Source organism: Cariama cristata, unplaced genomic scaffold (genome assembly GCF_000690535.1).
Source record: "Cariama cristata isolate BGI_N322 unplaced genomic scaffold, ASM69053v1 scaffold6536, whole genome shotgun sequence".
Classification (NCBI taxonomy): domain Eukaryota; kingdom Metazoa; phylum Chordata; class Aves; order Cariamiformes; family Cariamidae; genus Cariama; species Cariama cristata.
The window spans coordinates 20529-47525 of record NW_009623724.1 but is presented as its reverse complement, the minus strand read 5'-3'; the positions used below and the strand labels follow the sequence as shown (position 1 = coordinate 47525).

The 26997-nt window shown below is 38.2% G+C and overlaps 1 protein-coding gene across 1 annotated transcript in view; it reads right to left on the bottom strand.

Annotated features, from left to right (window-relative positions):
* The window catches only part of RSF1 (remodeling and spacing factor 1), a gene marked incomplete at its 3' end in the record, with an annotated part of 31123 nt that extends 5789 nt beyond the window's left edge, over positions 1-25334 (bottom strand). Inside the window, exons 1-10 of the mRNA XM_009702863.1 lie at positions 25248-25334; positions 20804-20896; positions 19927-20132; positions 17722-17879; positions 12635-14355; positions 10011-10208; positions 8679-8783; positions 6948-7027; positions 1970-2024; positions 550-659 (exon numbers count right to left, since the gene is read on the bottom strand). Coding sequence (XP_009701165.1) covers positions 550-659; positions 1970-2024; positions 6948-7027; positions 8679-8783; positions 10011-10208; positions 12635-14355; positions 17722-17879; positions 19927-20132; positions 20804-20896; positions 25248-25304 — 2783 coding nt within the window. The remainder of the gene's footprint in view (positions 1-549; positions 660-1969; positions 2025-6947; positions 7028-8678; positions 8784-10010; positions 10209-12634; positions 14356-17721; positions 17880-19926; positions 20133-20803; positions 20897-25247) is intronic.
* Between the last annotated feature and the right edge of the window lie 1663 nt (positions 25335-26997).

Below are 26997 nucleotides of genomic sequence, written 5' to 3'. Positions count from 1 at the left end.
TGAATTTTGGAAATTTAGTGACCTGTTTTACTTTCAGAATGCACAGAGTCTAAATATTTTGGACTTTTCATTTAATAATTCCATTTTAATCACAGTTTCTCTGAAGAGTTACAGGCCATTTTTAGATGTACTGTCTTACCATGCATTTTAAGTTTCATGCCCCTTTCATGTAAAGAAGCCATAAGAGGGGAAGAGAGAGGAATTCAAGGCCTTTAGGCACAAGACTAAGTCTCCCTTCCAACAGAAAGCAGAGGTACAATTCACCTGCTTTAACTTACTCCAGAAACTGCAGGAACACCAAAACCTTCTCCAGCATTCCTGAACAAAGTACCATATACATTTTATTTTTTTTTAGGCATCATCCCTTCACTATACCACCTCAAATGCTTTTACAACCATCAAGCATAACCAGAGGAAAGAACAAAGACACTTTAGTTGAGCCTCTCTTTTAAACGTAAAAGCGTGCATGAGAACTGGTGGGTTGCCTGAGAAAGAAAATGACGGTATGACTTTTCTTTGTCTTACAAGCTATTTAAACAATCTGCTGACCTGTAGCTTATGCACTTTCGGGTTCTGGTAGACCTCCTTTCAAGCAGCTTTGATTTTGGCTTTTTGGAATCTTTCTTCTTTTCTTCCTGACCTTCAGGTATTTCTGGCTCCTGTTCACATAAGACAGAAGTGTCACAAAGCTTTATCTCCCCCCTCCCTCCACACTCATTATGACCAAACTCATACAATACAGATATTCATATCCTCTAGAAAGCTCATACACCCAACACAACACCTTTTGGCTTCCAATAATGACTTGTTACAGCAGAGTTCACGTGAACACTAGCACATATTGCCCTTACTGGCTACATAATTTCACAAATACAGTTTAAGGGTTCAGGCTATTGTGTCATTGTGTTTACAGCACAACACTGAGATCATGCCCCAGGTGATATTCGCAGGACCAGCAAATGCAGGAGCTGAACAAACTGTTGTGAGCATCTCCGCATACCGAGCACAGGGACACTTTTATGTGGTGCAGTTTCAATACAGTTCCACACAGGTTAATTTTATGATATTGTTTCCAAGTTATTAATTTAAAAAAAAAAAAAAAAACAAGCTGCCCCCAGGCTGAATTTTTCAAATATCTGCTCCTAGCCATAGATTCTTTTGCAAGTTTGTAAAATCTGTTACAATTTTTCTGTTACCCAGAGACAGGGGGAGAAAGCTGGCTTTATTACAGTCAGAGTGGAAAGTCTATGTTTAAAACAAACAAAAGTTTCATTTTAAACTCTCAGGCAAGGAACAGATTATATAATTTCAGACGAAGGCATTTGGCTAAGACTTCAAGAGAATCACTTTAAAATGTATTTAAGAAGTGAGAAGAGGCTGTTCTCCACATGAATAAAAACATTTTTTCCTCTACTGTAAAGGGAAACCATATAAAGGCATCTGTTAATATCACACTAAATGTTTAGAGTTTTTAACCACATGTGACTTCAATATACAGTTGTCAGAGGCAAAGATTATGCTTCTAATAGATATTACACATTCCCTCTGAATCATAAGCCAGAAACATTTGTTTCCATCAGTTCCAAAGGAAAGCTCAGACCTAGGTAACTATACAGCAGACACCAGAGTTAAATAAACTGAATCCCACCTTTATAAACTACAGAACGGTAGAGCACTCTACTCAAAACCCAACTGTAATGGGTAGGGAGGCGATTCTGCAATCCTTCACCGACAGAAGACTCGGTGTGGCACCCGTTGGCTCTAATAAACACAGTAAAGCTCCCTTGGTTTCTCTGCTAAATTCAATCTCAGTCTAAAACAAAGGGTCTAAAGTTATTTCTGACCTGCATATAGATTGATTTTTTTTTTTTTCCCCCCAAGATGCTACTAGCACTTCTAACACACCACTGATAAACTTCTTCCCTGAGAAGTTTGGAAAATAAAACAATAATACAACACAGAAACTTACCTGAGGTGGAATGATGTTCTCAATACTGATACCCACATATACCAGTCGCTCTTTTCTTTAGGAGAGAAAAAAATGAAAATAAGCTTACAGAAAGACTGCAGATATCTAAAATAACGCTGCAATTAGCACCGTTTGAAGCTCTTACTATCACTAGGCAGAAGCATCCAAGAGCATGTTCAACCTGAAAACAGTTATTTTAGTTGGAATTATGTGCTAAATCTCATACGATTACATTTTCCTGCATGCATAATGTAAGAGATTTCCAAGGAGTTCTGACAAACAACAGTACTTGAAGATTGCGGGCACCACAGAAATGATTGAATTGGGGTGTAAAAAGCAATTAAGAAATAACTGAAAAATAATACTGTTGTGATCAAGATTATGTTGTCAGATCCGTAACTACTGCCAACCTTGGAGGTGCTGAAAGATAAAATGGGAATTCAAAATCACACTGAACTGGAAAAACTACGTAAAGACGGGACGCAATCCAGAACGGACAAGAGCTGGAATTTAGACCCAGGCAGGAACAATCAACTTTAGAAACACCAGGGAACAAATAACTGCCTACGTAGCAATTCTTTGCCAGAGGAAAGCAGCCTGGACAAAGATCAACAGAGTCAAGCTGCTGCTTAACAGCTGTCATGACAGACAGAGGTGCGAACAGGAGAACAGCCTGCAGGACAACTGAAGGAAGCCTGCCACGGCAGTCAGCCCTGTTCACGCCTAGCTGGAGTACTTGGTGCCATCTGGGCACCACACATACTTCAAGAAAGATGTGATCCAGCTGAAGAGTTCAGAGCTAGCCAGGAGGAGTTACTGGAGGGCAGCAGACATGCCTTGTTGAGAAAAAATAGGATAGATTGGTCTAGAGAACACTAGACCGAAGATGGGAGAGAAACTAGTAGTCAAATATAGGAAGGACTCTTGTAAGGAGAAGTAGGCTGTCCTCCGTATCCACGGTACGTTACAGGATTAAATCAAAGTAAAATGCTATTTAGACTTAGCTTGCCTCAGCACTAGCATCCTGTATCATCTCAGTTGTCCTGGGCACAGCTCTGGCTCCTGGCTTCTACTGGCAGCTCCTGAAGGACACAAGTCTCCCATAGGTCTTGTCGTACCTGTCAGTCCCAACTAGAGATGGCTTGGATATCCGAGCACGTCACAAACAGTGCTGGGCGCTGATCTCCAGGGTACTGCCTTGAGCTTTCAAAAAAGCAGTCTGTCAGGAAGAATAGCCAGGTACTAAACCAGACCGGGCTGGGTAACCAAACTACCATCACCATGGGTCCTTACTAGCCGCCTTCTAGGAAAACCAGGGATAATTTAAACAAATGAAGATGTCAAAGAAAGTTGGTGGCATTTATTGGGCTCTGCAAGGACTCTAAAAGCAAGCCACATCTCTACAGATTTTAAAATTACTTCGAATAACAGTATTTTAGACCATACACTCTGAAGAATAATCATGCCAGGAGGGGCGGGGGGGGCAAGGTATGAACTAGCCATTTGCCAGCAGACCTCCAACGTTCCGGATCCAGTGAAAGACCTTTACAGGTGAAATGAAATGATGCAAGAACCAATGCTAACCTCTTCTGGGTTTCTGAGCTAAAGACTTAAAGAGTCTCAATCAACCAGAATCAGACCTCTGAAATTACGGCGAGTGGTTGTATGAGCACGTATCACACTACACTGCAGCCACAACAGGATGCATCACGTACACACGTTGTCTAGACCTGTATACAAGTGCCTGAGGTCTGTATTAATTTTAGATACATTTGCTTCATATGTGCTTTTTTTTTTTTGCAAATAGAGGCATCTATGAGTAAAAATTTTGTTTCCAATAGATTCTTGAGAAAGTAATGAAAGTAAGTAAATTTTACAAAGCTTCCGGCTAGCCTTCTGCACTATACATTTTTATCCAAATAACCTCCTGGACAACTCTTTACTGAGAGAATCTAGCACAATATTATTTTCTTAAACTACATGAACAAGCACAGTTCCTAAAGTAATACTGACAAAGAGTAAAAATGGATTTTAGGTTGTTTTACAGCCAAAAAGACCATGAATTCTGACAGTTTGGTATCATCATATCTTAAATTGAAATTTCTGGCTGTGTATAAAAGTAATTGGGTTTGTTTCCTAATGTCAGTTCTCCAAACTGAGAGATGAAAAGAAATCTTCATCCATCTGAGCACCACGAGATTGGCTGGATGAGGAAGAATTTTGTCATACACTATGCTATTATGTCATACGCTATACAAAATCACTATATTCTTGAAAATGAACTAAAATAGCATCTTAAGGCAAGGAATACAACTGCTAAAATGAGAAAGTAACTAGAAATGTGAACATTTTAGTATTCAGTGATAGTTTCCTCCACTTCTCATTTCTTATAATGCAAAACATCAAGAGACAAGCGAGCTGAGAAAAATTCAGCTGTTTTGAAACATGATCAGTGAGGCTTTTGAGATCTGCTTTTCTTCTCCCTGGCTTGTGGACACACTGCTTAAGATATCAGCAAATGAAACAAGCCAGTCCTGCCGAGGTAAAGGTCTGAAAATGAAACGCAAAATGAAGTATCAAATGCATTCCTTATTAGTACGTAGCACAAAGAAGCTCAGCACTTTAACCAATCATTTAAACATTGGAACCAAGAGGTATCCAACGGTAGGTGCAGGTAAGCACTGACTGGTTACAAATTCTTCCTAGACGAATCCAGAAAACTTTTTCTCTCATGTAAGCCACTGCAAAAGTTGCTACAGGGAAGTCATGAAAGTGGGCATGAATGGAAGTACTGCACCTGGTTTGGCCTGGGAGAAGTAGACAAGTAGTCCCAAGAGGGATTTTCTATCAAGAAGTCCGAGAGTCCCTAACATGAACTAAAAGGGGCATCCATAAAAGCTTTCATGTCCACTCCCTCTAGCTGGTGGCAGGACATGACTATCTAAGTTAGTGGGTACGTGAGAAACCTGAAATTCAGCAAGGTTGTTGTGGTAGCACCTTGAATTCATGAAAGGGGGGGAGAAGTATGACTTTGATCTATTTCTAAGTCAACATGAAACCTGAAGATTTAATTTAAAAAACATTGACACACAACACTTTGGGGATGCATAAGAATATAGCTGAGCAGCTGAATCAAGTTCAGTCAGATTCCTGAAAGCTAGAGAATAATAGAAAGAACACAACAGTATCACTAGTTCAGAAAGTACGGTAACAACACTGGTTCAAAGAATCTATTAAGTGTGTGTGCCCACGATGAGACAGTTGGTTTTCTTCTCTTTGCCAAAAAGACAGACAGCACATTCATTCTGTGAGTTTACAGAAATGTTGCATTAAAATATTTCTGTGCCCAAACAAACAACTTATACACTGAGCTGTAATAAGGACTATCATCTCTTCTAGCATTATAATTCTTCAGCCTTTTTACCTTACAATTTGCTAAAATATACCACCGTTAAGTTGACAGACTTCAACATTCAACTACTGTATCGTGAAATCTTTTACAACTCAAGCTCATTTCTCTTTAAGAGACTTAAAAAAATAATCAGAAAATAATTTAAAAAAATCAATCATGTTATACAATATAAAACATTAGGCTCATTTGATATGAAGATCAGATTGCAGAAAGGTTGTAAAACATCTGTTTTACTGAAAACTGGTATGATATCAATTGTATGCTCTCCTGTAACTGTTAAAAAAAGAAATCACATTTTATGCAACACCAGTCATTTCAAGAAAGCAAGACTGGAAAAAGCTTGTGTTCCATGTAATGTTTGCCAGGAGAATATTTACCAAAGCAGGTCCAAAAATATTGTTCACTAGTAGTGAGTCTTCCCACCATAAAGCAAAGCAGCAGACACCCTTCCTTTGTGTCCCACACTCCTGCACAGATGGAGGCTGCGTGTAAGCTGAGCTCACTTACAAAAATAGCTAATAGTTTTGTTCCCAAAGCTACAAATTCACTAGAATTGGGAAGCCATGGATAATTTTACCACAGTGTGATCTAGATCCACTCTGAGCAGAAGTAGTGATGTTCGTAACAGTTGGTACCTGATCTGTCACTACCTATTACTGCAACAGCAGTAACAAACAGGAGATTTGGAGGAAGTCAAAAACAGACACGGATTGTGCTCTGCTCTTCCCAGCACTGAATCAGTCAATCCCAGGTGATATTACGGTATCTGCTACAAATACAAGCCTGCTCAATTACTTTCTTTAAAAAGGTCTCACCTTCTGGTGAAATTTGCCTTTTAAGATAGAATTCATGGGAAGTTTTGTTTAATAATGCATACAGACGTTATTAAATTCTGCAAAATACTCAATATATGTCCTAAAAGGTATAAATTATGCAGACTGTGTTTCATGTCCCTCATTTTCAGGTCTGAAAACTGCAGACAGGATGTTCCAGATATTAAGGATGTTGTTCATAAATGCAGTAAATCGGTTTGCATTTAGCTTTTGGTAATGACTAGGGTGGACACAAAATTTCATTCAAAGTTGTAGTTTCGCTGACCTGCTGCACTACAGCAATTGCCTAATCTTGTAAATTCAGCAAACTTTAACAGAATCGAAAGCAACAAGACTCAAAAACCACATTAACCTGGATGGCCTTTGTAACAAAGTCCGGACTTAACCCTGCCTACAGCAGGAACTCTGCACATGGTTGACAGTATTACTGAACCAGTGCCAAAACCCATTTCACTACTGGTATAGGAAAGCCAAATTTGTGTTCAGGCACCTTAACCAAAGTTTAATACAAATGTACTTGCTTATCTTTCCCAATTATTGGATTTTTCTCTCCCTTCTTGCAAGCTCTCCCAGCACTACGCCACCAATAATCAGTGGAAAGTCAAAACTGGTCTTACCAATTCCCAGTCGTGTCGCTACTTTCCTCCCCATTCCCCAGTTATTTTAACACTTGTTCAGTTATTACTACCCCTCTGCATAGCAGCTTGCTGTGAAAGCAACCAAACTGTAGTACCTGCGTTCTGCACGCTCCTTCTTTTTTAAGACAACATCCAGATCTTGTAATTGTTCTTCTAATTTCTCACAGAGTAATTTCTAAGGGAACGAAACACAATATTAGTTTCTTTCATAACCAACTATTTTCATGTTGAATTAATGTTCAGACATTTCATTCACTATTTCTATATTTGGAAGAAGGGCGAGTGCCTTGCTATGCTGGAGGCTCCTCTTCAATGAACAAGGCTTTACAACAAAGAGTATCTTCCTAAAACACATGTGCTTCACCACAAACTGCTATAGAGATGTATCCTCCCAGTAACTAGCATTTACTCTAGGAAGCAATGTGCCTAAAGCAAGTATTAAAGATGTTTAGAATAAACATACTTCTAAATTACTACCACTTTTTTGTTGCTATTTACAACTTTGCCTCAGAGAAACCCGAGGATTTCAGAAACGAACATAATATACATACAGAAAGCTGAGTGCGTACACACGCAGTGATAGTTGTTTGTCCCTTAATCTTTGGAGAACACGTGAGGCTGTGGACACCGCAGTAAAAAGGAGAGGTACGCTTCAGGATCATTTTCTTACCAAATGTTCCATATCTTAGAACACCACTTAATACTCAAGGAGCCATATGTAAAAATTACTTTTTATGGACAAATCGTGCCTTATTCCATGCTAATGCCCATATCGTACTATTTCCAAGGATGATCTTCAGGCTTTTATAAATCTGTCATTTTTCATATTAAAAATTACTAAACGGCAACAGAGCAAGGAGATGCTCTAACTACAAGCTGCAATCCCAAATTGCATAAAGAAAACATATTCAAGATCCTCACTACTTAAAAATACTCCTCAGAAGACAACTAAAAATCAATGCTCAGTGCAGCCATATCATGTCATCTCCAGCATGGGTAGCTTTTCGCAGGGCAAACAGCCCTTTTGGCAAAGAATTTTTCTAAAAGCAATGAAGAGGGTTGAGATCAGGCAGATTACTCTGAAAATGCACATAAATGGCTCTCCCTTAATTTAACAAGAACAGCATCACACACTCAGGCTTATCCTCCCAAACACCATCCCTGCGTATCTTGCTGTTTCAGATGTACATTAAATGAAACCGGACACATGCACTATGGTTTGGTTTTTTTTTTTTCCGAAGCAGCTTCTAACCTTCAAAAAAGTGTTCATACTTGTCTATTACTTGACAGGGACAAGGCTGGCTTTCCCAGCAGAGGCAAACGATATCGTAAGCCGCGTTAGAAATAGCAGCCTTCTCCAACCAGCTTCTGAGCAAATGTCTCTGAAGAAGGAACAACCCTTAAAAACCAGCTGTTTGCTTTGGCTACTGATCCATCCCTCGCTGCCTCCTGCTTCCCCCTCCAGGATGATAACATGACATTTCTTTTGGGAAAAATTAAGACATTATATTTTTAATACTATGTTAGTCTTGAGGTAATTTGACCAAAGATGGGAGCAGACCAGTGTGGCTGGAGATTCCCATCTACGCATCAGGAACACACAGTCACTCACCACTAGCAGAAAAAAGAAAGGGAAAGGAAATCCACCTCACAAAACTCAGTTTTACTAATGGACAAGAGGGAATACTAGCATCCCTACCATTCATCAGGGTCTATTTTTTAACAGAAAGAAAGACAAAAGAAAGAACTTGTTAAACTCCCAGCAAATCTCCACAACCACAAGCAAAGCTGAAAAGGAGAACAGTGAAGTCAAATAGGAACCATACATGCTGGCAAGGTGGGCAGAACCACTCTCCGTCAGGGATTATCATCAAAGGAGGGCGAAGGCAGGCTGTGTGGTATCCGCTGTCACAAGAGTCACACAACAAAATCTGTGGAAACAACACAAATCATGAGTATATTTTGGCATTCACAACATGTAACAAGCTCCAGAACTATTTCACCAGCCAACACAGAAGTGTTTTAGAAATACTTTGGACTGTGCCAAAACCAAAAAAATCCTGTATTCACTTATCACTAGATGTTGCCGGGGCCAGGGGTGGTTTTTATGGGGAAGTTTATATATCACAGTTTTCCATTTTAACACCAGATTTCCTCTTATTACGTGTTCTCAGGCACTTAGGACTACTGGACTACGTAGATTGTGTGCCCACAGTGTAGAATCTGGTAATGCTTTCCAGATCCCAGACTAAGGAGAAAACTCCATCTGCACAAGATGTGGTGTGAACTGTTTTCCCTGTGTACTCCACATCCACACGAAGGAAACCTGGCCATTTCCTCCATCAGGATGATTTTATGTTCCGGACAGTAGAGACAAAGCCTTGCAGACTCTGAGGAGTACACAGAACCAGGCAACTATTAGAGTTCATACTTAGCGGGGTAAAATTTGAGATACCCCTTTCCATTAAAACTAAGGAACAAAGCTGGCATAAGCTGTGCGAGTATCTACTGCAATATCCATCACTAACATCCTAAAGGTCAAACTTTGTCTCAACTATGTTAGGATACCTGTCACACACCTGAGAAAATGCTTATTTTGTGGATTCATAGCAGGAGTGCACTTTACGATTTCCCAGACAAACAGAGGAATTCATGACAGTATCTACCACTGGTGAACAAGAACCATAAACACTAGACACAGCGAAAGCTCGCTGTGCTCTTTCCGTATGGGATTTTGCTGTACCCAGTCCTCAGGGTGACATGCAGCTAGCTACATCCAACGAGGATGACTACGTAGCTGTGACCATGTCACAAGACATTGGTAAGCAGACATTACACTGCCGCCTTTTTTTTTTTAAAAAAAATGTTGTCTCCTCTGTATTTACTGAGATTGCAGGCACAACTTCAAAGACTCACCCAGATTAATTCTCAGTGAGCTAAATTATGTTATACCTCATAAAAGACATTTCGGAGGTGGTAAACAGCAGAAATAACTTCTTTACCTCCTTATTAAAGATAAACTCATCTACTGTCATGAGTTTACCACCTAAAACCTAGAGTGTTCTCCTACGTACAGCCACCCCAAAGGACAATGTGCCTTCAGAGACCACCAAAGCCAATCCACCAAATCTGACTGAAGCTTTCCCCAAAAAGCCTACCAGCTCGGGGTGGTTGGGAAGACCACACTTCTTGCACGGCTCATCATCATCAGCAGGTGCAGCTTCTTCTTCTTCCTCTTCTTCCTCTTCCTCCTCCTCCTCAGAGTTTTTTTCACTCTCTGAGTCCTCACTTTCTTCATTACTTGAGTATTTCCACCTGCCACGTGTTCGCGTACCCGTCCACCGAACTTTGCTTCTCTATGGGACATACCGTTTCAAAGAGAAAACACAAAGGAAGCTCAGAGAGTTTCTTCCCAGATCTTAAAAAAAATATTTGTCTCTACAGCGAAGTGAGTCATTTCAATCGGAACAGCTGCAGTAAATTTACAACAGAGCATTTCAATGACTAGATTGTCTTTTAAAGAGCCTTAAAATGCAACAGGATAATAAAGGGAGAAAAATTCCGATCTACCTGCAGAAAGAAATTTTCAAGTAAGATTTAAAAGTAAGAAGATAAATTTGTCATCTAGCCCCTTTTTTCTATGCTGACAAGCTAAACTTGCTTGTGAACATGGTAAATCCTACACGTAAACTTTCTGACTTTTTGATGATAGCTTTCCTACATCCAAAGAGAATCTTCCCACGCATCCCCTCATCCCATCATGTACAATTTGTATCTTTTATTTCACTTTAGGAAACATGTTTGCATTCTAACAAGTGTATTAACTTAAGTATTTCTAGGGCTTTCCTCTAAGATGGGCATACTTGTTTGAAATAAAATCACTGTACCTTTTAAGCGCATAACTTGTATCTAAGTCTTCTTTCACATTTATGCTTTTCCATTATTTTTATTAAGTGAAAACTGATTCAGTTGATGCTTGTTTTTCACTAACCAAAGGGGCATCTACCCCTTTCTATCATATTTACTATCATATTTTGAATGAAAAACAGATTTCCATTAAAATTCAGAATATTATTTTGAACTAGTTAAAACTACTTTCTGCAAGTAGGATATTTTATATTTAAAGCAACATACCAAACAGAAGAAACTTTTTTTCCCCATTAACTGACCTGTTTCTCATAGACACCATTCTCTCACAAATCTTCCCACCCCACCCCCTGCAGACACTGAAAAAAAGAAGAATAACTTTTCTAGCTTTTTCAACTCAAAATATTTTTTTCAATTCTGACTAAACCACTCATTGACCTGAATGAGCTGAATAAACTAAAATGTACAAAATATTCTGTTTCTCCTGCAGGACGGACTCCAAATACCAAAGCAGTATCTGTCCTATTGGTAAATTTTTGTTTCAGGTTCTTAGCATTAATGTCTACCTCTTTACAGGTTTTACTGTTCACTAAACTTTAGTACCAAATGTAGTTTAAATCCATGATAGTATTAGTTTAAGTTTAGGCTTCATCATATGTCATCATCATTTCAAATCTATTTTTTAAAGACCCTTCTTTAAAAATAAACAAATATAAAATAGCCTATTAAAGATTTGCTGATTTTTCATTTTGATGAAATGACAGAAGCTTACTAGTTTCAAACTTCTTCCTCTACCATATTTATTTTAAAATCTCTCTAGAAAAGTAAGCATCTTTAGATGTCTTTATCTTTAACAAAAAAGAGATCAAGTTAAAACTCCTATAGGAACAGTACTTCAACATTAAAACTACTTGTAGGACTTACTATTACTTTCATTTATTTTCTTTTTTAATTAAAATCTTTAAATGAATTTTTTTTATTTATGTAAGTGACAAATTTTCAGTATAGATGTTATCATTCACTGAAAAATCAACTGTTTGTTCATTTTATGAAGGTTATTCAACATAGCAGTATGTGAAAGAAATTTGCTAAATAAATTAATGTCTTGGTAAAACCACAAAATCAGTAAGAAAATGTGTAGCAGTGGAAAAATTAATAGGATTTGAGGTTGATATTAAAGGAGTGCACTTAAAAACACAGGCTCTTTAATCCTTGTTTCTCTTTTGTACTCCATATCCAGAAAAAAGGAAGATAAATTAATAAAAGGTGTTTATAATTACACAGACTTAAAGCACACTATACATGTGTATGTTTAACTTTTTGCGTTATATTTATCTGACATACCTTTACGATCTATGCTGCATAAGCAAAAGTTTATCACAAAGAAAGATACCTCCACCCAAATAAAATGTATATCCCACAGACGAGAAAAGCTAAATTACATCATGAACTCACCACAACAATAACTTCAGCTTCACCTAGAAACAGAAGTCATAGTATTTTTATTCTTCACCATTTGTTGGTTCCTTTTTGGCTTACGATCATCCTGACCAACCAGACACCAACAAGTATCCATCTAGTAAATCCACAGGAGCTAGAAGTCTCCGTTCAGCCACTCAGCCAGACTGGCTCAGGTCTGATCATTTCAGTTTTTAGAAGAATTCACTCCAGTTGACTTGGTCTACTTAGCTTAGGTTAAGTGACAGATTTTATAAACTGGTAAGTCAACAGATATTAGCACTCTCTTAGGGGGTGTTTTTAAATCGGTTGAGTCCACTAACTGGATTGCAAAGCTAGTTTTTTGCAAAAGCTGACCAAAGGAACATAATCCTTAATATTCCTATGTAAGCGTATATTCTCCTTTATAGATAAGACTGTGGGTATTCTTTATTCCCGGGTAATAAAACTGTATTACCTTGTTAACCTTAGAATTTGACTCCTTCTCTTGTTTTTTTGCATCTTCTTTTCGTTCTGGTTTTTGTGCTGCTGCAGGTTTCTCCTCTTCCTCCTCAGGTCGTTTTTTGTCAGGTTTCTGATCCCGAGTCTCCACAACTTTTGGAGTAGGCTTGGATATTCTCGGAGATCGCCTTAACGTGCGGCCAATGCTGACCTCTTCTGGTGGTGTTTCCGCCTTTCTCTTACGACTGGAGATCCTGATTGTTAACTTAATTCCTTCCTTCTGCCTTTCAGAAGTTATTTCTTTATTATCTGTAGCACAGCTCTCTTCTTCAGAAACTAGCTTATATTTAAATTTGCTTTTAGATACTGGAGATTCCTTTTTACTCTCTGAGGAGTCCTCTAGATTAGAAGCATGGGCATCATCTAATCTATCTGGCTCTGTCTTGGCAGCTTCTGGCTCCTCCTCTTGTTTTTCAGGGCTGGATTTTTCTTCTACTTTGCTCTCCTCAGGTAGAGCCAGTTTACTGTCAGAGCCCTCCTCTTCCAAAACAGGTTTCTCTAAAGTAACAGGAGAAGTAGATGCAGGGGGTATCTCAGCAGGTTTTGGAGAATCAGGTTTCTCCTCAGATTCGCCTTTACTTTTCAAAGTCTCTTCATCAGACAGTGCAAGCTTGGGCAGTTCTGCAGGAGCAGATGCATTTGTTGACTTCTCCAGCTTCTCCAAACATTCTTTGGGTGGCGGCAGTCTGTCCTTTTTGATTTTCATGGCTGGTTTCTCTTCAGTTGTTTTGGCACACTCTTGAGAGTTTGAAGACTCGTCCACTACCATTTCAGTAGTTGTGCTGTCAAGGGACTCTTTTTCCACAGGACTAGATTCCTCCTTTAAAGGCACTTTCTGAATAGAAACCTCAGAGACCACAGCCCCCATCTCTTTCACCACAGTTATCGCATTTTTCTCAACCTCGCACGCTTTTATAATTTTACTAACAGAATTTAGGGAGTCTGATACCTTTTCCCCACATTGTCCATTTTTCTCTTTTAATGAGCTGCTGTCTTCCTTTGTGCTAGTAGAGTGTTCTGACTTATTATTTTGTATGACACTTGGGGTTATTTTTTCACAGCTAACCTCTCCGTTTACTAGCACTTTCCCATCAGGACATAAAGCAGTAATTGTAGGGACTCTCTTAAAAGCTTCTTCTTCTGGTTTCCCTTCTTCCTTCAAGACATCCTTTGTTGGAGTAACACATTTACATAGGGGCCCCTTTATTGGACTGTCATAGTCATCCGTCAGCTTGATCTCTCGCTTTTTAAGTGGTATTTTTGCCTGCTGGTCATTTTTAAGTTTCTCGCTTTCTTCCACAGATTTCTCCACAATTTCTTGGGGAGTTTTGACATTAACACAAAATTCTAACCTCTCCGGCTCATGAACTGCTATTTTGTCCGTACAACTTTTTACTTCTTTTAAGTCTTTTGGTTCTATTTTGTTTTCTTTCACCTCTACTTTAACAGGCTTGACGTTTTCTTTAAAGGAGTCACTTTCTTCTTTGACAGTTTGCTTTTCTTCATTGTATTCTGAAGGTTTCTCTAATTTTACTATTACTGGCAATTTTATAATTTCTTTTTCTTCCACTTTCTCAATATTCAGCGTATTTTCATCTTCTTTGACCACAGGAAGGCTTTCCAACTCCATTGACTGTTCCTCCACTTCTTTTTCTTCTTTGATTTTTAATTGATTTTCTGTTGACAGAGAAAAATAGCTATGAAACAACCAGGGGACCTACAGGATTACAAAGAGCATCCATCAAAACAAAGGCATATCTAAAAAACCCAACAACCCAAAGCCCCCCACAAATGAACTGAATTATTAGGAATCTGGCTTGTCTAACTCATTTAATGAGCGGGTTGCCAATTTTTAGCTATAGAATCACAGTTCAGTTTAAATTATAGACCAACATAAACCTAAATTTCAGAAGCTAGCAGCAGAATTCTAGATTTACAGTTCTTTAAACAGACACCTCAGCCCCTTCCTCAATAGTACCACAATACTTTCAGAGAATACATAAAAACCTAAGCAAAGAGTGCACAAAGCATCAACTTGAAGTCTCGCTTGAGTTTCTGAATTATTTCACAAACCAGGACACGGTGTAAGATCCCATGGTCTTCAACTGAAATTCCACACAGAAATCAGCCCCCTGTTTGTACACGGTTTTATTTCAAGAAATACTTAACTACTATATTTCAACAGTTCAGAGAAAACAGAAGACATTCAAAATTATAGCTTATGGCAAAATTCACTTAGATTCTCTGGGCAATGACTACATCTCCTACGTACTATCAAACCACAAATAACAGACAATATTCTACATTCACTTCATCTGCCGTTTCTAAAACAAGCACAGTGAGTAGCAGCACACCCCAGAAAAAGTTGAAAAGCTTAAAGGTTTAGGTGATGCCTACTTTGCTAAGTCAGTTTTAGATTGTTAGGGCTTAAAGCACAGTTCCAGCATTCAGAAGAAATCATATATCTATTTTGTTACTATGTGCTTAAGCCTATTATTTATCATTACCATAGCCTCTTAATACCTCGGGTTTTTTTTACTGTACCATACTTTTTGAGTCAGCTAGCGATAGAACTAATTAGAAAAAGCAAATATAATAGCACTACATATACCATAACAGCATCTTTTACCATCTGGAAGATGTTATTGCAAGCGTGCCATAACGCCAAACAAAAAGATTTTTTTTTTTTTTTTTTCCCTTCTACCTCACTCCTCTCCCTCCACACTAATGTAATTTTTTTCCAAGATGAGAACTTCCCAAAGTGGTTAGAAATATACAGGGGAAGTATGTGACAGCTAACTGTTACATTAAAGAAAACAAGCATTTTAGAAAAGAGGAGAGTGGTGAGGAAGAACTGATAGATTTTATAATATATTCAAATACAAAGCACATACCCAAATAAGTCTCAGCAATTAGTACAGTAGTGAAAGATGCATCTCTAAGGCACTAGAAGCGATAACATTTTGAAGGCTCAAGGCTGGTTTTTTCCCCTTCACAGAAGTGGTCCCTACTCTGAGCTCCTGTAACATAAAAGCTGCCTCTTTAAAGACATTTGTCTGTAACGGTGAGAATGAGATATTTTTTCTGTGCCTGAATTCTTCCACCAGCCCCTCACTTCTTTCTGTCTAAACTCTGTTAAACCATTTCTTCCCTTCACCTACTGCTTTCTCCCAAACTTCATCAAGGATCACGAGAATCCCAAAACTTCTCTATTCTGAAGATCAACAGTTGTTCTACAGTTTAACTCCCTGAAGTGCTCATAAAGCTCTTCATATATACAAAAGTCGATGCCCAAGTTATCTTAATACTACTCCAGTCAATCAGTCAGGCTAGTAAAAACAAGTAAGCATTGGTTCAGTTTACCTTATTTTTGCATGAATTAATTTAATGCTACTTGGAAAGCGGCCAAAGCAAACAGGCATCAGGTCTTCCAGTGTTTCCACTGTCCCTCAGAAGGGCTTTGAGTGCAGTCCTTGGACTACCAGGAAGAAATACTAAAGCTTCTCAACTGAAAGGCTCCAAGTAGTGCTCTGTGAATACGCTGCCTGCGCTTAAATCCTGCCTGCATATGTAAATCATCTCATTATTCATTACATACATGGGATTAGTGTCTAGGAGTGATTCTGCATCAATGCACAGCCTCATGCAAGTACTGACCCGGGTGAGTGTGCCATAGGATTTGGGGAATTATCTACAGTGGGGACATTCATTCAAATGTTTTCAAATGGCTTCTCCTGAATTCAATGTAAAGTAAAATCATATCTGAAGTAAGAGACTTTGATTAGATGATTTAAGCTGGCTTGACCAATTTTTAGAGAGACAAAGGCAAGATCAGTCCTCGGAATTAATTCTGCAGTGTCGGTAACCACGCAGGTTATGTTGTCACTTATATGCAGAGTTAGGTACTGGAAATGCCTTAGACTGAAAGACAATTCTGCTGGTGTTAGTCACAATTTACTGCAATTTCTACAGTAGTCTTTTAATGCTTCCACAACAACTCATATTTTATCTAAATGTTTTATTTATTTCTTCTATTCTACACTGTTTGTTGCAAAGAATGAGAATAAAATAGCAAGTCTTTCTCTTTGATATTCAGAACCAAGACAGACCTTGGCTAATTCCATATAGTAAATTAACTTAAACAGATTTGAGGAAACACATACTAACACACTGGAATCTTTAAACTTGCTTCTGATTGTGAAAATAGTTTCCTGTACTTTAACAAAATGATACTACCAGGTAGTAACTGGGGTAAAATTACTTGGGATAACAAGCGCTTTCAGTTTTTCATAACCTGAAAAAAGATCAGATTCTTATAACGTAAAATAATTCAGGCTAACTGATACTTAGTAAAAGCAATCCACAAACTCACAAGTCAGGCAAATCATTAAATACGTGCAATGACATGATAATAAAGAAGGAAAAAAGGTTCTTCGCTAATAGCACGACTTCACTTCTAAGATACTTTAGTATTTTAAATTGTTTTAACTTAAGCTCATGTCTTCTTGAAGAATCATGTTGACTGTGAAACATTTGATGAAACAGCCTGTATTCTTTTGATTCAAACTCAAAAGCAAAAATAAACAACACGCCCAATAGAGTATGGATTTCAATCATGGCATTGCACAAACAGATTTTTTTCTTTTTAAAATTTTAATGTTGCTAGAACAGGAAAAGTTTGGCAACAGTTCAATGCCCCACAAAAACATACAATTATGAGCATTTACAGTATTATACAAAATGTACAGCAAAAATAAAATTACTTAGAAAACAATTTATACACAGTTCTCTTCTTATAAATAAACTCTTGAGTCTAAATATGCACTAAAAGAAAAACTACAAAAATATTTATCACTTCAAAGTATTCGATATGTACTTGATTTCTTTGAACAGAAAGATTTTAGTGGTTGGTTTTGGGTTTTTTGGGCTTGCTTTTTTTTTAAAAAAAAGTCCTAATTCTAACACAGTAACTTTTAATGAAGCTGATAATTCTAACATTGCCACAGCACACCATTTAAAATTTGAGAAAAGAAGGCAGAAAACCTTGTGTAGATGCTTCTTCACCCTTTTTGGTGTCTTCATCTTCTATGCTTGGGCTTTCACGTGATGAATTCTCCTGCTGAGAATTGTTGGTTTTCAACAGGGCAGGATCAATCTGTGCTTTCAAGAGCTCCAGGGTCTCGGCAAGCTCATTGCGGTTTCTAGATGACAGAAGAAAAAAAAACTTATTGTTTGATAAGCCACTTACTCACCCCAAAGGGATTCATAACAAATAAACAAACACCATCGACTTAAATGAACACCGTGCTGAAAACCTTATATACAAGCATAGTGAAATACCTCTCCCACCAGAGTGGCTGCAACTTCACACTCAGAAACCTTCCAATTATCCATACCAAAATGAAATGACTTTTCTGGAAGAACCTTACCTATCTTGACTCAAGTCCTGTTGGGTCTGGATCCTTGCTGCTACTATTGTTCTTTTATTTATTATTCTCTTACTATTCCTAACTGATTTTTCTTTGCAATTTCTTTTCTCTCCCAGCAGAGAGGAAGTTGTAGCTTTCTGCTCATGCACCAAAGGAGCAACCACATCATTCAAGCGAAATTTTCAAAAGAAATTAGGTAATTTAGGTACTTTTTGATAGTACCCATCCTAAGCACATGTAGCAAACAATACAAAGTTGCCTAGAAAACCCCAGCTACTCAAGTTACAATAATGAGAAAAGTGTTTGTGTGTCTCTATGCGTATGAATCTCACTGGACTGTAACTCCTTATTTAAACTGGACATCTAACTATAAAAACCAACAGCTTAATGTATAAATGAATTTGAGCGATGATTAAACAAAAGTCATTGTTTTCATAATCAACTAGAATAACAAGGCACTCACATTTCTTTTTTCGAAGTAAACATTCAGCAATTTGTTTTGCCCAGGTTTACAGAGGAAAAAAAAAAAAAGGAAGTCTGGAAGTGCAACAACCCTGAGATGTGGCATCTCACAGGTTTAAAACCATTTCAGGTGTTACAAGGCATTACTGTGTTTTTCTGCTGTGAGGGTCGCGTGTCAGAACTTTCCCAGCACAACCCTGATTTCTTCCACTTTTGGCACTATCTCTGGAGTCTATAATGCATGAAGAGAGATAAACACCGCTCAGCTCTTGATTGGTTTGTTTAGATACATTTAATTTATTCACCCACAATAGCGGTCTAAATTTCACTGGTAGTAATGCTTATCATTTTATGGCCCGTTGATAGCGGTTTAAACAGTTTTGTACGACTCCCTTGGTTACTAAAGTTACAGATATGTAAATAAGCTGCCAATATAAAAATCAAAATTTACAAACAAAAAAAGAACCCATCTTTTGACTTTTTTTAATCTGTTTTTACATCTCTATGTACTTTTTAAGTCAGAGTTGATTCTGCTGAGTCCAGTTTAAAATCTACTTGGAACCAAGCAAATTAAAAAAGTTTACATGGAGATAAACTAAAAATGGATAACTAGCGGATATGAAACAAATTTCAAGCTAATTCTTTCTGCAGGAAGAAGATCCCCTACACTTCACAAAGTAGGAAAGTGAAAAACGAAATACGTAATAAGAATCACAAAAAACCCCAGAAATCTGAAGCTAAAATATCATTAAAATATTAACAGATCAATCTGCAGCAACTGAGACCCAGAGGCACCGAGTCACGTACACGTCAGTCTGCATCAACGTCATGCGCCTCGTCTTTAGTGATCTATGCGCTGAATTCTACTCCAGAAGATTTTTCGTGCCTATTTGTATTATCAACAGTTTTGTAGTTCCATGAAGTTAAAATGGCAATGTAATTCCCCCAAGAACAAAACTGTCCACTTGTAATTTTCTTAATAGAGGAGATATTAAAGAAGTAAGCGTCCTCCTCCATTTCCTAAGGCATTTAGCTGGCCAGTGAGCAACATGGAGCCATCAGCCTCAAGAGAGTCTTCTCTTGGTCCCCTTTCCATATATCCATTGTAGCTTGATTAACCCCCCAAAAAATTACATGTTGGCTATTATCAACAAATCAGTGAGTTATTTCTGTAGATGGTTTTTCACTAAAACATACATGCGCAGGCAGAAAATCCCACTGTCATGAATCCTACTCTGTCAGAAATGGAGATTTATAGAAATAAATTTCTAAGCCCCAGTCACAAATAGCTAAAAACTCCTACAAAACAAGAAAACAAACAAAGGAAAAAAAAAGGAAAACAAAAAAAAGGGAATACCTAACAATGCACTTCCACGTGGATCCATCCTGGTCATCTTGTTCTTCTATGTACATCCTGACGTTATGCTCTTGATCCAGCTGATACCAGTACATCAGGCCATCCTTGTCTCGACCAATGGGCTGAAGACGCATGGCATCGGCATCCTCCTCATTAATTATATTCTTAAACTTTAGATTGTCATCAAACTGACATTCACAGAGATACTGAAAAAGTGAGAATGCCGAAAGACTGTTAAAATATCAAAATATCAACAGAAACAAGAAAATCAGCTCATTTCCTTTCAGTGTAATTTGGAACTTCTTTGTAGGCCTCTCTCTATTGAATCTGTGAGTTAGTTATAGCTATTGGGTTTTTCTCCAGACCACATTGTTTTTAAATGAGACAGAAGTTTTTGGTTTTGGCTTTTTTCCCCCGGCCAGCTAGAAAGCTTCTTTTTTTTTTTTAAATAGTACAAAAGGTCTCATTCTACCATAAAACACACACATAACTTGGAACCAACCCTGACAGTTTTGAAGACTTGAAAAGAAGGAAGTCCCTTCTTTGCCTCTGGAATTCTGCAACCTAATAAACATTTTTAAAAAGTGTACTGCACAGGCAAATAGCTACTGACAAAACAGTAAGTACAAAACAATTTTCACACAAAAGTTTCATACAAAGTGTGAAAAATATGCAAAGTGTTACATTCAGTTTGGGCCCATCCCACTACAACGAATATCATGTCTGTTCCAAGATCAGCCCCATATTTAATATATTTACTTATGGTTCAGTCAAGCTAAATTCGCAAGATGTTTAAGCGAGTGAGAAAGCCAAATCTCCAAGACACTTAAGCGAGTGAGGAAAAAGTAATTCAGAAACTTAGTTGATGAATGTGTACCTTCAGAATCCCCAGTTTGCATTCAACACTCATTTCTAGGTATCCTTTTTTTTCCATCTCCCAAGCCCAAGTGCTGTTGAATTCTTGGCATATCTGTCATAAACAATATAAGATTGCTAGGGTTAGTGAATAAAAGCAACTTTAAACTTTCATATTACTAGTCCCTTACTGCAGTAACGATTACACATGATCTCTTCAGGACTGCAGGTCAGAAAGCCTCACATAAAAATAAAAAATAAAGCTGGGGTAGGTTGGGAAGCACTGGCAAATCTCCATGGAAGAGCAGATCATCGAGGCCCTGATCAACACCGACTTCTCTAAACCTCTTAAATTTGGCCACGCAACCCTTAATGGGGAAGGTATTCTTGTCTTTGCTGTGCAAAATCTCCCAGTTTTCTATTTCTAACTTGTCTATTTAGAACATAAATTCTCTAGAGTAGACTTGCTTTCTTATTACATGTCCTTACAGCATTTAGCACGTAAACTTCCAAGCTCTCCCGGGGCCCCCCGAGTCCTACAACTGTGCTACAGATAACAAATGCAACTGATATTCACTCCACACTGCGGACTTATTCTTTAGAAAATATCTCGGGCTTCAAGCTGCTTGATAAATATTTTAAAATATTGCAAGTATAGCAAATTTCAATTTACTTAAAGCAAATACATACAATGACACCGATATGCAGGGAAAAAAAACCAACACAGGAATAAAAAGTGGCAGTAGAGGATAAATAGATTGAATCAGTTGGAGCTCTGGTAATAACAGTGGAGAAGGAATTCCCTCTCCTCCTGAACAACTCGGATGCGCTTAAGCCAACTCTCATGAACAGAGAAGAGCTGCTTATCAATTGAGGACACATGGTGGGATCTCCAATCGGCGAGGCTATTCTAGTGGAAATACCCATTAGAAGGAGGCGAAAGCTAATCACAGCTACATCTCCAGTTGAGACTATTTTGAAGCGCCACTGTTGAATCACGACTGTCCGAATTAGCACACGAGGTACTGCTGCCCTTCAATCTGCAAGGAAGCAAAGCCCTGCCAAATGGACTCAATCAAAACAGTGTAGTCTCCCAATCACTGAATTATTATTAAACCCAAGATTCAGTCAACTAAGCTACTTAGAAACCTGTAAATCGATTCTGAAAGCAGCTTTCTCTGGAAATAGCAGCAAAAATAACCCTAAATTTCACCTACCATAAGTCCAGATCAGCTGATTCACAGTGTAAAACTCCACACCGACTACAACCAAGAAGGGGGCTGCTACCGCTTCTCTGTCCCCATGGCCGTGCTACCTACGCTCCGCTACCCCTGACACCAGTTCTTAAGTGACCCAGGGGTAAGCCTGCCATTAGATCAGCTCAGCCACACCATAAATCATACTCTGACTTTAAACTACAACCTACAGAGAGAACGGTGAAGAGAGCGCTTTCTGGTCACAATGAATCCTGCTGGAGAGCAGTTTTTCCTGCTCTGAGGTTAAGGAACACTACTCGGGTACTTCTCGGATGTAAAGTCAAAGCTCACAGCAAGAGACAATGGCTCCTCGCTCACAAAACGAGGTTACTCTGCTTTCTTTCTCATTTTCAACCATGTTACGTGAAGAACGCTGGGAAACTGTATATCAAACCCCCTGCTAAGGGCATGTGCCAGTCACTGTTCATCACTTACTCATAAAGTATGAAAGCAATAATGAGAAGTTTCATGTGCTGCAGAAGTGTATGATTATCAAAGCAAAAGCTCAGAGACATCAGAGCTGATGAAGCATCTGTTCAAACTGAAATGACTACATTTTGACAATTAAAACCCAGCTGATTGTGCTTTCTCCTGACAAGTACTGTCACAACCCTGAACTACAGATCTCATTGATTCAGGCTCCGCAGAAACATTAGTCTCTGCCTTCATAGAGGGGACGTTTCACACCAATCAAAAACTTGCTGCTTGTAGGAGCAGCTGGCTTCTGCATGCTAAAGAGTGGTCAGCACCTTCCCACCCTGCAAAGGGAGGCTGAGACATCTCTCTCAAGTATTTCCAAAGCAGCTACGATGGCATCCAACACTTACTATTACCATGCTCCACATGTTCTCTTTGAACAACAAAACCAGGAAGGTTAAAGACACAGCAGAGGAGTCTGCTTGGGTGGACTACAGACACCTGAACTCTAACAATCAGAAAAGACAGTGTGTTCAGAACTTGTTGAAGTTCCAGATGGACCAGTCCAGAGAAATCTTGTCCATATAAAAACGTAAGGTATGTTTGACAACAGTCAAGTAAAGCATTTTGCCAACAGACAGTGCAATCTGAACGAACCCAACTACGTGTTTGTCAAAAAAAAACCAAAAAACAACAGCTAAGCTGGACAGTTCCTCTTAGTCGTTAAAACTTTTAGGACAAGCCATTTCTTTACCTCCGTCACACACAACCACATACATTCCTGTGCAGAGGAGAAAAGTCAGATTCCTAGAGCCATTTTCTTCCAAAAAGAGACTAGTGTGTACGCTGAGCAGTCAACTTGGGTGGTTTACCATCAGAAGAGGGAAGGGAAAGAACTCTCAACTGCCACTTGCACTTCCTATCTCAAAATATATTCATCCGTCAAAATATCAGCCACAGTTCAGAGACAATTTTTTATGATGCTCTTTATAAGCATGGCAGTCGAATAAAGCGTATTAACAGTTGGTATATAAACAAAATACATTAATAATATATACACGCATAAATATTAAGAGCATGTAAGTTTGAATGTCCTCCATTTAAAGTTTCTGCCTAAATAAGAAAAGACAATGGTTACATCTAGAACATATCTAACTCTGTTTCATCAAAGCAACAAGTCAGTAGTTTCTAACAAAAACCAGGTCAACGTTGCCTCAGAGTATGGCAATAATGTGTCGAACAATACTGCAGGCATCTCGCAAGAATGTTCTCTACAGTTCTGCACCTTTTCAGTTTTTCCTGGCTTTTGTGGCATTTCCCAATACTCTTCGTTGGTTTTCTAAATTAATTATACCCCTTCGAAATGGGGACAATATTAGCATACCTCTCTAATTAGTTATATTCAAATTCCTTTGTTCTTCAAGGTTTCTTTGACCCACTGGCTAGAATAAGTTTCAAGTTAGCTCTGCAGACTGTTAAATGAAGTAGAATTTCTTAACAGGGGTGTGGGGGAAGGTTTCCTTACCACTTTCCCATCCTTTCGATGCCTGCTGAAGGACGATTTTTTCCAAACTACCCCCTCAAACTTGTTTTATCCCTCTGCTTTTTGCTTACCACACAAGGGGAAATTGGCTTCAGTGGGGTATATAAGTTCATTAGTCAGAGCTGGGTTTTCTCAGCTTGCTGCAATGGCTTTTCGGTGTATTAAGGAATTTAACACAATTCAGTAACCACAGTATATGGTAATATACAAAGTATACAAAAGTTAAATTACTACATTATTATTTTAAAATTTCATCATAAATACTTTACAACTGATTAAGAGGTTAGATTTAACCTGAGGCCCTTCAGCAGGTTATTTCCTGACATACTCCCAGTCCTAAAAACATCATCATCTTAAGACTACACAAACCTCAGATAAATCCCTGTCTCTGTAAAGCTCATACATAGCGCCTAAGGGAGCAAACTGCAACTGGATTTTCCAATTGCCGTTATTTGTATCATTGCTATTACCATAATGCTGTGTTTCCAAGAAAGATGTGATCATGGCTGTACAGACAATACCGAGACCACATTTGTCTGGATTAAAATACACATGGAACATATCTAGAGGGGAAATGGTAACCTATTAATTTTGAATATCTGTATATTTTTATTTTCTGAAGCAGAGTAAGTTCTTTGAACTGAAAACTATTTGCATGTAAAGTGCCAACAATGGCATAGCCACAATTAAAATACCAATACAGAAGTATGTAAAAACAATGGGATGCTATATTTTTACTGATGCATAACTACATTTTCATCTCAGCCATTCTGAGCATGCAGATATAAATCCCTTTCATTTATTATTAACACATGCTACAAGAACTCCGTATGGTTAGTCCCTGTATGAATACCAACCACAGTAATTAAATCATATCCAGACAACTGATAGACAAATGAATTGTTACTGGGTAAACCTCTCTGCTCAATTTAGCCCATCTGCAGGCTACTAAATCTCCTCCTTTATTTAGGGTCTTAATGTTCAAACAAAGTATTTTACTACCAAGTATTAAGGTGTACACTCTTTAACATGCAGAAGATATTGTCTGTTTTCAGAGACTTTTTTTACACAAGCCTAGGCAGACTGAAAGTTAAGCTGGGATCTTATGCAACTAAAGTCTGGGCATGCACATCGATGTTGGCCACAACACAGCCCAAGGCTCGCTATAATTCATACCAGAGACTGCTGACACAACAGCTCATCATAACCATATTCCAGCATGGCAGAATAATACAACGCGTATATTGTACCTTGATCAAATATTTTTCCCATCTGTCTGCTGTGACAGATTTCCCAATCTTTCTCATCAGTTTCAAGTGAAGCTCCACCAATTCTTTTGGAACTGCAGTATTGAGAGAGAGAGAAAAAAAAAGAAAAAAAGAAGTTATGAAGTCTGGTGCAAATATACTTCAATTCTAAACACTGATAACACTGAAACACTGTGACAAATTGAGAAATTTTAATAAAACGTAGTAACTTAAAGTCTACTGAAGAGCAGTCCCACTACTGAGAGATGAAAGAAGGTTTAATTTAATTGCATGAGTCTTTTTGTCTAGATTTACATTTACAATGCTCATTGTCCTTCCTGTGCCCTTCCTTAAACTCAAGGAAGCAGACCTCAGTGATAAATAGGTAAAAATTTTGGCAGCATTAGAACAACAACTGGACAGGAACCATGCCAGTCAAACACCTAGAAAAATCCAACTGTGAGCAGCACACCTGCAGCCGCCTCCAGAAACCCCAGGAGCATCTTCTGCACCGTGCCCAGAATATCGCTGAATCCAAACTATTTTTGGCTGGGTGCATGGTATGGGAGAAATGTTCCAGAAGCTTTGTCCTCGCAGATGCAGCTTTGCTATATACTCACTCACTTTTGTACTGGAGGGACAGAGAGGGACTCGAGATACGGGGCTTGAGGGACAGAGGCCAGAAACTGCTGCTGAGTACAGCTGCACCAGTGTTATCAAAGTTTTCCAACCAAATTTTCCTTCCCTCAGCGTACACTCCTCAGAGACAACTTCACCACCTCGTCTTCGCCATCCATCTGGCACCACCAAGTGGCACATTTGCAGAACATCAATTTTATCAGCTAGAGAGTAGTTTTTGATAATGATTAATGCAACTCTACACACCCAGATTTGTAATTTGTTAAGAAAAAAAATTAAAGAAACGAACTTTTCAAGTATCTTTATTTCTATATACTCTTTGCATACATTACTTTCTGCACACAGGCTTTAAAAGTTTAAAATCCAAGAACGTTTATGAACATAATTTACGATTACAGTTTTTCTGCCGGTCCAGTAGCATTACTCAGCATGGGATAAAGAGCTGGGACACCAAATGTATTTGTTCTAAGCCAGACATTACTGAGACGCTATTTCTCTATACAAGACGCTATTTCTTTATACAAGACGCTATTTCTTTATGCATATACTATATTTTTCTTTATATAGTATATATACTATATACTTGTATATAGTATATAGAAGTATATCATATCTGAATCTTTTAAATATTTAACTTGATTTCACCTAACTGATATTTGTCTTTCAATCAAACGCCTCGTTTTTCAGGTGAATGCAGTGAGTTGATAAAATATCAGTTTGATGAAAATGCTTGTATTATTTCAGAAGATCTTTTCTGCTGGTTCGCAACCAGAAATTTAATACACAAATTCACTTCTTCAATAAATCCACAAAGTAGCAGGTACCAAAAAAGAGACCTCCTGTGTAAACAATTCGTAAGCAACTCTAAACTAGCCCGGACTTTTTCCTCTTTTTTTCCCACTCATAGCTTACATTACCATTGAATATTGAAAAACCCAACACATTTCCCTCCTTGGTTTTCCTGAAAATTAATGCACTTCAAAATTTTAAACTCCCACATATTTTAAAAGGAACAAGATCAAAGGTCTTGACTCCAATAGGTGCCGATCACTTGGCATTAAGAAAATTAAGCACAAAGCACTTTATACACCTGAGCAAGTCTATCCAAGTCAAC